This window comes from Cannabis sativa, chromosome 6 (assembly GCF_029168945.1).
Source record: "Cannabis sativa cultivar Pink pepper isolate KNU-18-1 chromosome 6, ASM2916894v1, whole genome shotgun sequence".
In the NCBI taxonomy this organism is placed as follows: Eukaryota; Viridiplantae; Streptophyta; class Magnoliopsida; order Rosales; family Cannabaceae; genus Cannabis; species Cannabis sativa.
Genome location: NC_083606.1, coordinates 11,351,376 through 11,368,845, shown reverse-complemented (window position 1 = coordinate 11,368,845; position 17,470 = coordinate 11,351,376). Strand labels below are relative to the sequence as shown.

General features: G+C 35.9%; 2 protein-coding genes across 3 annotated transcripts; one reads left to right on the top strand and one right to left on the bottom strand.

Annotated features, from left to right (window-relative positions):
• Positions 1-4,864: 4,864 nt before the first annotated feature.
• On the bottom strand, positions 4,865-6,163 carry LOC115694774 (probable E3 ubiquitin-protein ligase RHY1A). 2 transcript variants are annotated; one of them, XM_030621860.2, is made up of 3 exons: positions 5,692-6,163; positions 5,447-5,571; positions 4,865-5,329 (listed from the first exon to the last, which is right to left on the bottom strand). In XM_030621860.2, exons 1-3 carry the CDS (start codon positions 5,863-5,865, stop codon positions 5,008-5,010), a joined length of 621 nt encoding a protein of 206 aa, XP_030477720.1. In that variant the 5' UTR covers positions 5,866-6,163; the 3' UTR covers positions 4,865-5,007. The 2 variants fall into 2 exon arrangements, with proteins under 2 accessions (XP_030477720.1, XP_030477721.1); XM_030621861.2 differs by having other exon boundaries at positions 5,447-5,568; positions 5,692-6,067.
• Positions 6,164-14,726: 8,563 nt separating this feature from the next.
• On the top strand, positions 14,727-16,610 carry LOC133039064 (uncharacterized). Its single transcript, XM_061117873.1, has 3 exons — positions 14,727-15,902; positions 15,991-16,311; positions 16,421-16,610. The coding sequence occupies exons 1-3, from the start codon at positions 15,612-15,614 to the stop codon at positions 16,529-16,531; spliced, it is 723 nt and encodes a 240-aa protein (XP_060973856.1). The 5' UTR covers positions 14,727-15,611; the 3' UTR covers positions 16,532-16,610.
• Positions 16,611-17,470: the final 860 nt, after the last annotated feature.

Sequence of the window (17,470 nt, the reverse complement as noted above, 5' to 3'; positions counted from 1 at the left end):
TATAATTAATTATTTACTAATTAATTAAAATATTCTAATTATGGCCAAATTTAATTACCAAATATTTCAGTTACCCAATTTAATTTTCAGAATTAATTGTTAAAATATTTTGACAATTAATTGTGACAGAGACTTTGATGGAAGGTCTCACCTATATAAATATAGGGTCTCGGTCCCCGAGCTCAATACTTATTTTGTGAAACACAGTAGTAAATCCATCTAAAGAGAGTAGAGAGAGTTTGGAAGCCCGATTACTCACACTAATAAGTTTCTTTTTCTTTTGCAGATCTAAAGCTCGTGTGGGATTGAAGCTCAAAAAATCAATAGCTGAAGGTATTTCGATCCTTATTCATAGTGCATATATGTTTGATTAATTTCGTATTTTATACATAATTTTATTTTATATATATAAATTTTTAACAAAGTGTTGATGAAGAACCGAAAAAAGGAATGAACAGAATCAAACAAAAAGGAAAAGAAAAAAGAGAATGAAATTAAAATTTATAGTTTAATAATATTTTTTATTTTTAAAATGGTTAATCTCTTAATTTTTATATTTTTTAATTTTAAAATAATTTTTATTATTTTTAAATAAATAAATTATATGGACTAATGTAAATGTACCACGTGTATATGAGTTTTTACATGGACAATCCAACATAGCACGTGACAGAAAAATTAACAACTAAACTAAATTTGCAAATAGAATTGTGGTTTGACATGTTTAGCCGCCAAAAAAAATTAAAAGGTTAGTTATTATAAAACGTGAAGATCTATTTTTTTTTTCTTAAACATTTTACAAAAATGGTGCCATTTATTCTCTTGCGGGGTATCAAAATGGATGTCATTTACTATAGCCTTGTCACTATGTAGTGGACAAAATATGAAAGAGTACATAATTGATATAATCATCAATCTTATGACGAATACTTTTTCATTTTATTTATTTTTATTTTCTTAACATAATTCTTGACAAAAATTAGGAGCCGTAAGGTGGTGTGCTCCAACTAATGACAACAAAAAAGGTGACTTTTGTGATACCTTGATTAGAATATTTGAAACAAATCATATGAAATCGAAAAATCTTTTTATTTATTTAGTTTAGCTGGAAATTATATCACAACGCATGCAACTTTTATCAATTTTAATTGTTACCCATTTGGTTATGATATCCAAATAATGGATTATGGATATCACACTTTTAATTTTAATAGTATTATCCAAATGAAAATGGTAGCTAATAAATGTTCAACTAGCTTTACATTTTAATAGACACTACACAAGTAATAAAGTTGAAAAGTTCAATTCAAAGACAAACTAATGTATTAGTGAGCCAATTTAGTGGAAGAAAATGATATTTCCACCAACTTAGTGAGCCAAGTTAAGTTATTAAAGTAAATATATGCATTATTGATTTGCACAAGGGAAATTTAATTTTCTATGCTTAGAAAATCAAAAAATTTGATTTCTAAACCAATAATTAAAACCCTAAAAAAACTATACCTTTTTTTTCAAAACCCCAAAAATACCCCCAAACTAAAACTATCTCTCTTTCTCTCTCTATCTAGCCGGTCCCAATAATCCCACACCCCAGGTCCGATGGTCGGACCATGGGGTCCGATGGGGTCCGACCAATCGGACCCATCGGACCCCAAGGTCCGACCATCGGACCTCTCTCTTCCCCTCTCTCTCAAATCGCGGGGAAAAAAAAAAAAAAAAAAAAAAAAATTAAAGCCGGTCGGACCTTCTCGGTCCGATGGGTCCGACCATCGGACCCGAAGGTCCGACCATCGGACCTTTGTCTTCTTCCCTCTCTCAAATCGCAGGAAAAAAAAAAAAAAAAGTTTCAGAGAAAATCGCAGGAAGTGGGTGGGGGCGGTCAAGAGTGGGTGGGTGCGATCTAGGGTGGGTGGGTGCGGTCTACCGTCGGTGGGTGGGTGCGGTCTACCGTGGGTGCGGTGGTTCACCGTGGGTGGTGGTCGATCGGCGTGGGTCTGTGGGTGCGGCACCGAGAGAAAGAGAGAAAGAAAGAAAGAGAGGCGAAAGAGAGAGAGGGCTGATGGGTGTGGGATTTTGAGAGGGGTAATTTTGGGATTTAGGTAAAGTAGGCATATTTTTCATAGTATAAAATGTATTGGTTCAAAAAAAAAATTTTGAAAACTTTTAAGTATAGAAAATCAAATTTAGTGAATGTCTATTTAATTGAAGATAAAAGGTGAAATGGCCTATTACATCAAGTTTTTATATTACAAAATACTAATGCAACATGTTGTTGGGGCCTTGGGGCCCATTGATAGGCTGGTGTGTATGCAGTAATTCATAATATATATTTAATATATGTATGAATACAAATAGGACAAGTATGTAGGTATCTATGTATTATGAAAGTTCATTTTTCATGGTGGGGTAAAAGATTTAGATAGATTGTGATGGTCTCTTGAATCAGATTCACATACTTGAGCAAATAATTCAAGAGTTGTCCTCATCAAATAAAACCACTAATTTCTTTTATTTTCTTTGTTTTTTGTAACCTGGAACTGTTGCAATGAAATGACTAATGACCTATCTCATCCCCCCTAATTACAATATTGACCATTGTTTATTGAATAATTTTCTGAAATTTAAAGAGTAGGTTTATTTTTTTCATCTACCTAATTGAGTGAGTTGTAGTATTTATATGTATAGTAAATGTCATAATTTCTTGAAAGTTGATGGCTAATCATTTGAACTCAATTTGATTTGTCATATACTTTGACTACTAAATTAGTAATATGTCAAAAAGAAAAATTAAGATAGTATTGATTACAGAGGAAAAAAAGTTCTTTAAAAAAATCACAAAACATCTAGGGTTCGTTTAGTACGTCATATTTAGGGAAAAAAAACAGAAAAATACAAAAAAGGAAAAAAAATTACAAAAATATTTTGGGTCGGCCCATTAAACATTTATACAGTCCACATACAAATATTTACAAAAATACCACATTCACTAATCCTTCAGCTGTACAGAGCGAACCATGAAGGTAAAAATACCACGATCGTTTTAAAACTGCAAAACAACCAAAATGAAACCAAAACGATAAAAATACAACTATTAATTCTGGCGAAATCAACTGGAAAAGAAGACCTGCAATGATCTAAACAGAAAATAACGAAAAAAAATCAGAAAAACTGTGAAGAAACTGAAATTACACATTTGTTTTCTATTTTATTCGATCAAAATAACTCCCCCTAATATCGAAATCTATATTCATGAAATGTAGATCTGTAACAAACAGGTCTGGAGCTCCCACCAAATCCAAAACAATGTATGATGTGAAAATTTAAAAAAAAAACCTCATGAATAATACATCTACGTTATATACAGTTGCATTTTGATTGATTACTGGTTTCCATTATATATATATTTTTTTTAGAAACACAATAAGAAGAGTAAATTCGAATTAAGGTAGAACCAGTTACGTATAAGTCAGTTTATTTTTTGTTTTGGTTGCCTTATAGTTGCATTATCGTTTTATGTTAGTTTATATATTATGCAGGAATTTAATTTGACGGGAACTAAGAAATAGTAGTTATACATAGTAAGTTTTGTGCAAAATAGTTGCATATTAGTTTTATAATAAAATAATATATGCAACTAGCAAAACTATAATAAAACTACAAAACAACTGTATACAAACTAAAATATAGGAAAAACTCTTTGAATATCAACATCCATGATAAATCTCACTGCTACCCATTGATGATATAAAAATGGACAGGAAACAACTAGACAAAAAATATATTAAAAAAAAATACATACAGAAGGTGTTTACACTATTAAAAAACTATGAAAAAACTATTACAAAATGAGAAATAATTAAATGAAGAAACTGAAATGAAAAACAATAAAACATCTTGAAAAAAAAAACAGAAAAAAAAACTACAAAATAAAACAGAAATTAAGACTAAACAAACAAAAATGAAAAACTCATAAAAAGAACAAATAAATTAAACTAAAAAAATAGAAGCCCTAAAAAACCAAACAAAACTAAAAGAAATGTTAAAATGAAAAACCTAAAATAGTAAAATCGATAAACACAAAACACACTAATGTCAAATACGAAAAAACTTTCAAAAAGGGGGGAAACGAAAAAGAAACCGAAAAACAAACCTGAGATCGAAGACCAGCTCCATCTTAATCATTTTTTGAGCATTATCTTGATGAATTTTTTCCTAGGCAGCAACCTTTGATTTTTTTTACGAGGAGCTCGCTCACGTTTCGACAGTTGAGAAGCAAAATCGGAGTCATCGTCTTATTCCTATTAGCTACAGATTTCAACCCCACTTTAGAACTTTTCTTTGGCAAAGGGGGAGGAGAAGAGTTCAGCTATGGAGGTTTTATTTAAAAAAAAAAAAAAAACTGAAAAGAAATTGAAAATAATAAAAAAAAAAAGGAAGAAGAGAAAAAGATAAGTGAATGATGTAAGGTGTGATTGATATAAGTCATCAATCAATGGCGTGGCTGCATGCATGGAATTGATGTGTAAGTGGTATAATTGTAATAAAAGAAAGAGGAAAGGTAAAAATGATGATGTAAGCGTGTAGGGTTTTTTTTGTAATAAATTGAGTAAATTGGATTTTTGATGTAAAAATTTCTATTTATTACACTGTATTGTATTATATAATATTATATTGAATTGTATTTTATAAAATATTTTTATATAAAATTATATGCGATATTAACTTTTATGGACACCTAAATATATAATATTTTAGTATAAATTAAAGTTTAACACAATATTATATAAAAGTATAATAATATAATACAATATAACTCGAGCTAATACGAAATTACAAACGTGCCACTAATGTGCACATGCCCATCTGCAACAAATATTTTTTGATTTATTTTTTGAAGTCCAAAAAAACAGAACATCCATGTTACAAAATCTACAAAAGTTCACAACAACTCTATTGCATTGAAAAAAGTTGTTTAGATTACAAATTGGCCTAAAATTGAAGTATACACTAACTAATTTGGGTGGTGATTATAACCATTCTACAACAAGGACAGTGAGTGTTGTTGTGGAGCCATGGCACCAGGCAGCCATGGTGGAACCGGTGGGCACAAGGCAAGTGAACCAGGCCCTCACCAGGTCTGAACCTCTCCAAGCAAATGGTGCACTCTTCTTGGTCTGAGGCTCTCCATGGGCTCAGCTTGGTCCAACCAAACTTCCTTGATCCACTACTACTTTTCTTTGACCCATTATAAACCTCCTTTTGTAGCTCTTCTTTTTTCACCTCAGATTTTTCACTATATTTCTGTCCTAAATCTCTGCTGTTGTTTTGCCTATTTTTTTTTTTTCATGTACAAATAAATATCAACAGGGCAATTTTGCAAAATTCATGCAGCTGATCATCAAAAAGGGAGAAAATATATACATATCTATATAAACATATAATTTACCTTTTTGGTTCAGATTTTCTTTGTGTTCTCAACCTTTCATCCAATCTTTCTTTGGCTTCTCTGGCTACTACTCCTAACTTCTCATCATCTTGGTAAAACTGATTTGAAAACATTGTTCTTTTCTTCTTTTCCATTATTTTATTTTATTTTTTTCAAAAATACCACCCCAAAACAAAGATTTTTAGCAAAATATCAAAATTAAAGGAAAAAAACCATATTAGTTGTATGGTGAAGAAGAAAATTACCAATATTGAAGCTGAGGTTGTATGAGTTTCATGGTTGCTTGTATACAAACAAAAGGAAGATCTCCTAGTCCTTCCACAAGATGATGAGGGTGCACCCATGGAATCACAGCTCCCTCCACTTTGATGAAATCTTCTTCTCCTGGCACATTCAACACCAGGAAGCATTCCAGCCATTGATTATTTTTCCTTTTTCTTATAATAAAAGGAAAAAAAAAATGCTATAATTTACAATATCTTAATTCTTCAAACATGTTACATAGTATGCTGCAGAAAGATAAAATAAGGAAGAAATATAAGTGAGGAGAGTTTTTGTTGTGATTTGATGTATGTATACATATATTTAACTATATTTATATGATATGGAAAGAAGAAAGAGTAAGACTATTATAATTTTTAATTGATTAATTAGGTAAAGGTGAAAGGGGAGACAAAAGAGGGTCCATACCATTGATGGCTGCCCAAATCACCTTCCTCAATAATTATTCATTAATATTATTATTATTATAAATTCTAGATTCTATATCTAAATATTATGTAATGCAACTTTCAAGACAGAAGGTTAAAAGGGTAACAACCTACAGAGAAATTGCAAGGAAGATTCAATATTGAATGGTTATATATTTATATATATATATATATATATAATTATATAATTTGGAGTTGGGCTTAGGCTTGAAAGTTCAATTATTAATAATAATGGTAAAGTGGTTAGCAGGCTAAAAAACAAGTTCACTACCAGTTAGTATCTTGGATACTTTTGGATACTAGTGTTTACCATGTGACTCACCAAATTCTTGTTTTTTTTAATAATTAGTATTAGAAATTACAAAATGATTAATTAACAATTTAGATTATCAAGTATCAATTTAAAGGAATGAGATATATATTGGAATTTTCTGACATAGGATCTCAAAAAAACCCAATAAGTGGAAGTGTTCTACAACGTATAAACAAGTAGCATGTGGTGAAGTATATGTGATTGAGATATAGGTGATTATCATCATCTTCTTCTGTTCACCATCAAAACGACCACCTTCATTTACCCACTGAACAACATCTTCATCTTCTTCAAATCTTTAATTCACCATTTGAGTTCAAACAACTCCACACCCACTTCATCAAAACCTCTCTTCCTCTCTCACACTTCCCTCTAACCCAATTTCACTTACGCTCAGAAAATCTTCCAAGGAGTATAAAGACAGCAACATATTAGAGAAAAACAAAGGAGAAAATCAGAGAAAGTTGTATACACTTCTTTTTTTTTTTTTTTTAGATAAAATGCTATTATATTAATTAACTAGAAAGTTACAATACAATAGGCATTAACGGTAGAGGCATTTCCTCTAGCCATGAACAATTAGTTTCCACCGAAAGAGCGAAAGAGCAAACTGTGTCAATAAATGGGCAGCAGTATTAACAGATCTAAAGACATTTGCGATTTGTGATCTAGAAAATTTAGATACTAAAAGCGAAATATTATTCAAAAGACAATAAAAGTTGTATACACTGATACCATATTAGAGAATGTAAACTTAATTTTATTTATGAAATAAAATGGTATATATACAAGTGTACCGAACGGAATTGTTTTCCAAGCTGAACAAATAAAGAAGAACAACTTCTATAACTAACTTCTATCTAACTTAAAATAATGAACTCTTAATAGTTTCCCTTTTTTTAATTATGGTTATTAATAAATTATTAATTATAATAAATACTAATTAAAAATTTCTATAACAATAACTAAATCTATATGTGAATTTAAATTTTAATTCAAACAATTTATAATTTTGGTATAGATTTTAATTCTAAATTATTAGATATTTAATTTTGATAAATATAGGGGAGTTATCCTGTATACTATTTTTTTAACTTTTTTTCTAAATTTACGGTTTGGGTTTCTAAAGTGGTTGCAGCGCTAGTTGCAATAGGGATTTCTGTACGATTTTTTGTTGCAATTTAGGTTGCAGGACTAGTCGTAATTTAGGTTCCGTAAAAATGCAAAAAACTGTTTTGAAGTGTAAAAATAAAAAAAACAATGTTAAATTTAATAAAAAAAAATCTATTATCTATTTTTTTTCTTCAAATTTGTCTTCTTTATTAGATTTTAATTTATTTTTTATTATGTAAACTTACATTGCCTAAATTAAAGCATATTTTTATTATAATAATAATAATCAATTAAGAAACAATACTAATTAATTAATTATAAATATCATTATACATAACAACTAATATTTCTATGTTATTGCAGTGCGAAAAATTTTTCTTGAATTTTATGTTGTATCAAAAAAGAATTTTGGGAGTAACAATAAACGGGTGAGCACAAACAAACAATTACAAAGTTTAAAATTATTTACAAAGCCTTATGCAAAGTTTCCACCCACTCTTTATTCTTTCTACTCATTTTCTTAATATTTAAAGAGTTCAATCTTTTACAGACACTATAAAGAATGATAACCATTCCTACTACCATTCCTTTTCATAACTAGCTGTATATGGTGCGTATGATAACCATTTCATTAGGGAGATCTTGAGTCTTAACTCCTAATCGTGGGAGTGTATGGAAGCATATGATTTGTGAATCCTAGCTTACCATTGATAATCTGTGTGTGTTATTTTACTTTTCTCTTGTGTTAAGATGGCGGATGCGAATCTTGGTGAATTGTTCGAAGATGCAGTTCAAGTTACTACTACTGAGTTAACCTGTGATTTACACCCTGGGGAAGTTGATCAAAATGAGGAACCCAGTCGCATCCTGCTGGGGAAACTCTACTGCTGTTCAAGACTGGGACGAAAAGCCATTCATGGCTCTCTCAAAAATGCCTGGAGTTCGCTGACGGGATGGAGCTGGAAGGAAAGAGAGGATGGGCTCTTACAGTTCACCTTTCAAAGTAAGTTTGATGCTGAGAATGTGCTGTTAAGAAGGCCTTGGGTGGTCTGTGGCTATTTACTAGTTCTCATGCCTTGGCCATCCTGGCTTACCCCGGCAGAAGTTGTGTTTGATCACTCACCGATTTGGGTACGTCTTAGAAGCATTCCACCTTTCTATTGGAACAGGACAAATTTGCAAGAGTTGGCGGGGAAAGTCTCTTCATCATATGAACTCCCAAAACACATTGAGAGGAATTTTGAGAGAGGATCATTTGGGATGGGTACTGTGAGGTTCCGGGCCACCGTTGATGTCCATAAACCTTTGTTCTCAGGTTTTTTCCTTAGGAGAAAGGGGATTAAAGACCTTTGGATTCAATATCAATATGAGAAACTCCCAAAACTCTGTTTTAAATGTGGGGCTCTATCACATGACCAGAAATTTTGCTTCAAAACCCCGACCGTGATTAAGGATGACAAAGGAGCTTTTTACCCTATGTATGGAGTTTGGATGGGGGAGGAAGCTGTGGAACGATCCCCGTTTCACCTTCCACTTCCAAGCTGGTTCAAGGAGTGGATTACTCAGAAACAATTGGTCAAAGACCCCAAGATGAGAAACCAGGTGAAGACCCAGAGAAGATGGATGGAAGCCGAAGCATCTGAATGCCGGAAACTTCGCAGACAACTCCCTGGAAAACGTCGACAAGTGGAAGTTGTAACTGAGAATAGGGTGGAAACGGGAGAAATTGTCCTCAATCGTTTTCCGGCGGTATACATTCCAGGCACAGGGGAGGTTACTCCGTTCGAAAATACGGCAGAGGGCGTTATCGAGAAAGTGATCCCTGTCCGGCCTCTGGAGAAGACGGTGACTTCTCACGCCACTCTGTCCAATCACAATTCTGATCTGCCAGCTACGTTGCATGGAAATTCTGACATTAGTACTCTGCATCCTAACTCCTCTCGGACTACAAACAAGATGGATAGAGGTGTTACTTCCCAGCCCCTTCATGAGAATGGAAAGTTTCCTAAACTAAACAAGAACACTCTGCAGGATCCCTCTGCCATGGTTAGTGATTCCCTTTTGGAAAACCCTACAGAAATAGCCGTTAATAATAGAGAGAATTTCACACTTAAAAGCAATTTTAATGTGGGGAATTTTTTCAATTCTATCCTTGGGCCCCAGGCCCAACCTTTGGACTGGCCTTCCCCCGAATGCTGGGCCAGAGCGTTTGGGCCTTTAATTGGAACTGCTACAATTGATAAATTCCTAAGAGAGCCAACTCTGTTCAATCCTATTCTTGATATTGAAGATTTCAAGACCTTTGAACATGATAATGGGCCGAGGAAAAGAAAGGCCGTGGATGGATTTTTTATGGTTCCTGGTGTTCTCTCATCTCACGAAGGAACTAGTTCGCATTCAGAGAGTTTCTCAGCTGGGACGAAGCCTCAGAATCCAGTGGAATTAGGTGATGAACCTATTCCCTTTTCACCAGGATCCTCTGATAACAAAAGCACCAAGAGGAAAAGAGGAAGACCAAGAAAGAACAAAGAACCTGTATCACCATCGACTACTTCAACAAAAAGAGGCAAACCAGAGACTTCTAAATCGTGGACTGGGGCCACTCCCAGAAGCTTTAAGAAAAAAGGTACTGCATCTTTTTCGAATGGGAAGGAACGGGTTTACCGAAACCTTTGGAATTCAAATGGGATTGAACTGGCTATTGACTTGGACAACAAATTTGTTATTGTTGAGAAGAGTACTGAAAATCATCCAACCTGTGTAATTGAAGAGATTGGAGATAGACAGGATGAGAATAACTCTCAAGCCGATCGGGGTTTTCATTTTGGGGCTGTGGAGACTTGCCCAAAAACGTCTCCCATGTCCCCATGAAGGTGTTAGCTTGGAATTGTCGCGGGCTCGGGAATGCCGCGGCAGTTCGACAGCTGACGGCGGTTCTACGCCGGTCAAATCCCGATGTTTTAATTCTATCCGAAACTAGATTAATTGAAGAAAAATTTTCTGCTCTTCTAAACAAGCTCCACTTTCCCAATTTCACTTATGTTTCCCCTGTTGGTCTTTCGGGGGGCTTCGGAGTTGGTTGGAAATTAGGTGTTCTGTGCAAGATTAATGAGAAAGATAAAAACTGGATTAATGGCTCCATCGAATCTGACCCTCCTGGGCTCAAGTGGCATTTGCTGGGAGTTTATGGCCCTCCAACGCTGAATGGCAAGGAGGCTTTCTGGACCCGGGTTGGTGATTTCTGTGCTAGGTGTAATTCTCCTATCCTACTACTAGGGGATTTGAATGGCACTCTAGCGGACAATGAGAGTATCAATTATTCGAATCTCAATAATTCTGCTCGCTACTCTTTTGATCTGCGAAGAATGGTGGCAAGAACGGGACTTGTGGACTTGGGGTGTCTTAGAGGAAAGTTCACTTGGTTCCAAAAGGGTTCGAGTTCAGGTGGAGGTGGTGCAGTGAAGCGTGCAAGACTTGATAGAGCCCTAGCATCCGTTGACTGGAGACTATTATTCCCTAATGCAGTGGTTGAATTATTGCCGGTTGCCACTTCAGATCATAAGCCGATCCTCCTTAGTACTGATGGGGGAGTGAGATGTTCGAAAGCGCCGTTCAAGTACGAATTAATGTGGGGAAGAGATCCTCGGTGTTACTGGGTAGTACGCAATGCGTGGAGGGAACAACTTCATCATAATCCCATGGTGAACCTGTACCGAAAGTTGAAGAAATCAAAGGACCATCTCCAACACTGGAACAAAACTCATTTCAGAAAAATTCAAGATCAAGTGAAGGAGGCGCAATTAAATGTTGAAAAGATCGAATCGAATGACCAAGTCCAGGCGGATGTTCTCCAAGGAGCTAGACTCAATCTAAAAGAAGCTCTCTCCAGAGAAGAAATCTTTTGGAGACAGAAATCCAGAGTAGCTTGGCTTAAAGATGGCGATCATTGTACGAAGTTCTTTATGGCGTCTACTGTTATCCGAAGGCGAAAAAACTTCATTCAATCTCTCAAATCGGAGAACGGGGATTGGGTGAATAATATCAACTCTATTGCTGAATTGTTCATTGAAAAATTCAACTCTACCTTCTCCAGGAATCTATCACTAAGTGGCCCTGATGTAGAGTGCTTGAACTATTCAGTGATTGGAGAAAGAGAGAATTCTTCCCTCATCTCTATTCCTTCAGATAGGGAGATTGAAACCTGTATAAAGAGCATGGGACAAGATAAGGCCCCGGGGCCGGACGGAATGTCCAATGGATTCTATTTGCAACATTGGAATGTGATTAAGAATGACCTTTTGGCTATGGTTCGTCACTTTTTCCGTAGTATGGAGCTCCCTCAATTCATTAACAACACCAATCTCCTCCTTATTCCTAAAAAAGAATGTCCAGTGGGGGTGAATGACTATAGGCCAATAGCCCTCTGTAATGTTGATTACAAATGCATTTCAAAAATTCTGGCACTCCGTCTAAAGCCAATTCTCCCCAGAATTATTTCCCCTGCCCAATCGGCTTTTGTTCATGGCAGACTTATTGCTGAGAATACGGCGGTGGCTCGAGAAATTGTCCATTCCATGTCCAAGAAAAAAGGCAAAAAGGGGTACATGATGATTAAACTAGATATGGAGAAAGCCTATGATAAAATGGATTGGCAATTCATTCTGAATACTCTGACGGGACTGGGATTTCATTCTACATTTGTCAAGTGGGTGGAAAAATGCTTTACCGTGGAAAGGATGGGCCTTCTGATAAATGGATCTGTCCATGGATCAATCTCTCCATCTTGCGGTCTCCGCCAAGGAGACCCCCTTTCTCCGGCCCTCTTTATAATTGCTGCTGATGTGCTCTCTAGGCTCATCATGAAAAGGAAAGATGAAGGAGTTATCCAAGGCTTCAAAATCACAAGAGATGGACCGGCCATTACTCATCTAATGTTCGCTGATGATGTTATCCTATTTGGGAGAGCATCTTCTAAAGAAGCTAAGGGATTTCTTAGGTGTTTAGAGGAGTACTGCGCCTGGTCTGGCCAAGCCGTGAATTATCATAAATCAACAGTGCATTTTACGTTCGGAGTGCCCCTTACTCAGGCTAGAGAGATATCAGCCTTACTTAATATGCGAAGAATGAAAAAAGATGCCACCTATCTCGGTCTCCCTTTATTTAGATCTTTCAACCGATCTAAGGACTTGCAATTCTTAACCGAAAGGGTTCTCCAAAGAGTGAAAAGCTGGAAATCTCGACTGCTATCTAAAGCAGGAAGAGCTTGCCTAATACAAGCTGTGGGATCCTCTATGGCAACTTATGTGGCTGCAACAGATCCGATACCGCTGAAAATTTCTCGTAAAGTGGATCGAACTCTGAGAGAATTTTGGTGGGGTGATACTGAGATCAAAAGGAAGTTGCACCTTATCAATTGGGGTGTGCTGTGTAAACCGAAACTCAGAGGAGGCTTAGGATTTCGAAGTGTGGAAGAGATTAATAAAGCATTTATGACTAAATGGGCTTGGAAGGCTCTCACTGAGAAGGAGAGTATTTGGAGTTCCATCATTAGCGCAAAGTACATCAAAAGTGGAAACTTCTTGGATATTGAAAGCAGGGGCAGCGACTCAGGGATGTGGAAAGCGGTTCTACAAGCTCGGTCGACTTTACAGAAAGGGTTATGTAGATCAATTGGTAATGGCAATAATACCTCAATTTGGTATGATCCTTGGGTGCCTTCTTCGAACCGTACCCCCATTCCCCTTAAAGATGCTACTCATGGGGTGTCATGGGTAAGTCAATTTATTTTGCCAAACAATCGGTGGAATGTTGACATGGTTCGAGACTGGTTTTCGCACTCTGATGCGAATGCAATATTGAACGTTGATTTGCCTGAGGAGAATAAGGAAGACTCCTGGATTTGGATAGGAGAAAACAGTGGCAAGTTCTCCATTCGATCAACCTGCAAACTTATTAAGGGAGGCACTTCTGAGAATGAAGGAACTGAAATATGGAAATTGATTTGGCACTCCCCCCTCCATTCACGGCTGAAATTTTTGTGGTGGCATCTTTTACGTGATGTTCTTCCCACAAAAGGTAAGCTTTCTACGTTTTTGGAAGGAATTTCTGATAGTTGTATTCTGTGTAATGAAGCTTCGGAGTCTTCTCTGCATCTATTCTGGTTTTGCCCGTTTGCGAAAGCCCTGTGGTTTCATCTTGAATGGAGCATTCGCACTGAACTTGTGAATGTTCAAAGTTGGGTACAATGGACAGAGTGGTTCAAAATGGATTCAAATAGACCATTCAGTGTGTCATTCAACGATTTCATGGCCCATACATTATGTATTGTGGAGGGTATTTGGAACGAGCGAAACCGAAGGCTTGTGGGTGAGAAAGAAAACGATATTTTGCGTGTCAAGGAGATGATCCGCCTCAAAACCTTAGATCATATCTTGGTCTCTTCGAAGGCTGTCCCTGACATTTTAAGTTGGGCGCCGCCTCCTCCTTCATGGTTGTGTTGTAACTCGGATGTGGCGATTTCTTCGGCTGGAAGTATGTTAGCTGCTGTGTTTCGTGATGAGTGGAGCAATATCATTGCAATAAAAACTTCCAGGACTAATGTCAATGATCCGTTGCTTGCGGAGGCTCTGGCTGTGAGTATGGCTGCGGATGAGGCGAATTCTATGGGAGTCAACAACATCATTTTCCAGAGTGATAATCTAAATGTTGTGAATGAGTTTCAAGATCAGACATCTCAAGTGTTCAACTTTAGAATTCGGTATGCCAAAGCTCGGTTTGCAAATTCTTGTTCTAAGTTTAAGGAATGGGGTATTATTCATATTCCAAGGAGATGCAACTTTATGGCGCACAATATCGCCAAATGGGCAACTTGTTACAAGGTTTCTGGAAGGATTAGCTCTGACGCTCTGCCTCCGGCGGTGCTTGACGACCTCATTGAGTGGGATCCTGGACTTTAATTAGTTTTTTTGGTCCAGTTTTTTGTTGTAGTCTTTTTCGGTTTGTTGTTTTTTTTTCGGATATTAGTTTGTCTGTTTTCCCTGTTTTGGGGTGCTTTTGCACCCTCTAAGTTATCAAAAAAAAAAAAAAAAAAAGAATTTTGGTTTAAATAAAAAGAATAATACTAATGAAAATAATATATATTCTAATCTTTAACATTTTGTCCTAATACAGAGCTCAAATTTTAATTTTAAAAAATAATGTGTCAAAATAAGGTAATTGTATAAAACAAAAATTTTATGTGCAAACATAATCTACATATAAAATATGACACATACCTATGTTATTTTTGATAGGTAGACTCATCTTAATAAAAAGAAATAAAAATTATTACTTGCCACATAACTGTGTCAAATGAACCGTACATTCTTGCTAACGAGGCGAAGCAAGTTTTCTATCTTGACGATCCACTCAGAGGTCGCGATTGGAAGGTTGTTGAAGATATTAGCCATCGACAAATTTGGGACATTACTGACAACAAAGATGAGACTGATGTAGATGTTGTTAGTGATTCTAACTCTGCCAATTTTGTGTTGACGGTTGATCTTGGAGAGCTGATTATGCAATCGAATGAACCTCCAGTAATTGTTGAATCGTCCGATCAGTTAGTGGATTCTGAGATAGAGAATAATGAACTTGATGAAAATTATGTTGCTGAAGAAGTAGATGATTTACTAGTTGAACATGTGGAGGATGAAAATGTAAACATAGTGAATGATGAAAATGATAGTGATTCTTCAGTGTAACTTTTATTTTGTAAACATTTGTTACTAAAATTTTTTACAATTAAAGGACTATTTAATTTCTTTCGCATTAACATTTGTGTGATATTTCAATTATGTGTTTCACATTTGTGAATTCTTACATTTTTTTCCGTCTTCAAAGTAAAGTAAAATGTCAGCTACGTTAGCGACATACCACGGTGGGGATGGTGATGGCAGGGATCCCCCTGATCCTTCTAGGGTATCGTCGTCTTGCGAAGCAGGTTTTCATATTTTTTCAAATCTACAATTGTTCTGAATATAAATAGTGAATGTATGATTTACTAATAAAATTATTTTTTCCTCGAATATATATAGTTCCACCTCCGGTCAGAAAGGGTCGTGGGGTTGCCGCAAATGCTAATCTCGAAAAAAAAAGGAGAGATGCTGGTAAGCCCTTGCCGGTGGAGGTAGATCTTGAAACAGGCAAAGTTGTTGGCGCTGAAGCAAGCAATTATGTTCGATTTATTGGCCAACAAGTAAGCATGTTGTGCCCGGGTGGTCATCTTAATTTTTCTGATGTACCCCAACAATACAAGGATCAAGTGCTCAATCGAATTAGAGTGAGTGATTTTGAATTATTAAAAGTTGTAATAATTTTCTGTCCTCATTTATAAATTAACATAACTTTAAATTACTTTTATTACATAGTACTACTTTGATATCGATGGGAATCCCCATCGAGACCTACTTATGGGGACTTTATATTCGGTGATGGCGGAGCGGTATAGTGAGCGAAAGACACTCAGACACAAGCATTTCAAACAACATTACAAAAAACCAGAAGATTGGGACACAGTTCTCAAATTCCCCCCTGACTACTTGAATACCGAGACTTGGAAACCGGTTTGCGAATTGTTCGTTAGCGAGGCATTTTTGAATCGTTCAACTAAAAATAAATCGAATCGACAACTAATGAAATATCCAACAACGCAAGGCACAAAATCGTTGGCGTCCATACGCCACGGAATGGTATGTATTAATTCTTTAATTGTTAAATGTTTCATAAAAAAAAATTCTTTAATAGTTAATAATATTTTTTTCTTATAATAAACTAATTTAATTGTTTATATTTGTATAGGGGGGTCCTCCTGGAGAGCATGTAGTTGAAGCATGGAAGGAGATCCATGTGAAAAAACCGTCTGGAACTTTCGTTAATGAATTAGCTGCAAAAGATTATGTAAGTGATTAAAATGATTTATTATTAAAATTTATATTTTATATTAATTACATATTCTAATAATTTTGATTTAAATAGGAGGAACTGATCAAGGAGCTTGATAGGAAGCTGCTGGAACAACAATCCCGAGCGATACCGGGACCGAATCCGAATCCGATGCGGTTATCAGTTTGACGTTATGGAAACAGTTCTAGGCCAAAGATCTGACTATCAAAGAGGCGTGGGTAAAAGGCTCAAGGGCAAAGGAAAGAAACCAATCCCTCAAACTCAATCAACGGTGCCTCCCCAACCAACTACTGAAATGATGAGCACTGTGGCAGATATATTCTCAGCTATGTGTGCCACTTGGGGGGGTAATTTGACGCCTGAACAACGTGCCCAAATATTTAACCCACGCTTTGACAATTTCATTCAAACGTATAGTCAGTCGCAGTCGCCTGGTGGTTCGTCTTCTCAGAGTCATGCCGCTCCTCCGAACAAAGAACAACAACCTCCTTCGCAACCACAATTTCAGCCTTCCTCGCAACAACAATTCCAAAATTTGTCACAACAGCAATTTGAAAATTTTTTGCAGCAGCAACAACCCCAATCTTTTCCTCAGCAGTTTCCTCAGCAGCAACAACAGTCTGCTCCGCCAATGGGAAATCAGTTCTTATACCGAACACCATCAGAGTCTCCTCCGCTCGGCTCAAACTTTGCTGATTTTGGATTATTTGGGAGTTCATCGCAGGAGAACCAATTTTTTTCAACTCCCATTTTCAACCAAGCTGAGCTCGGTAATTTAACGCTGGGTTTATCATCAGACCAAGCGTATGTGCCTTCTCCGCCACGGGCTTCGGGGACTCGTACCGAAAATAATCCAGATCAAGACTTCATAATTAGAGACCTGAATATGTTAATGAATAATTTATTTATGTTTTGTAATAATTTAGTTTAATTTTGAGACAATAT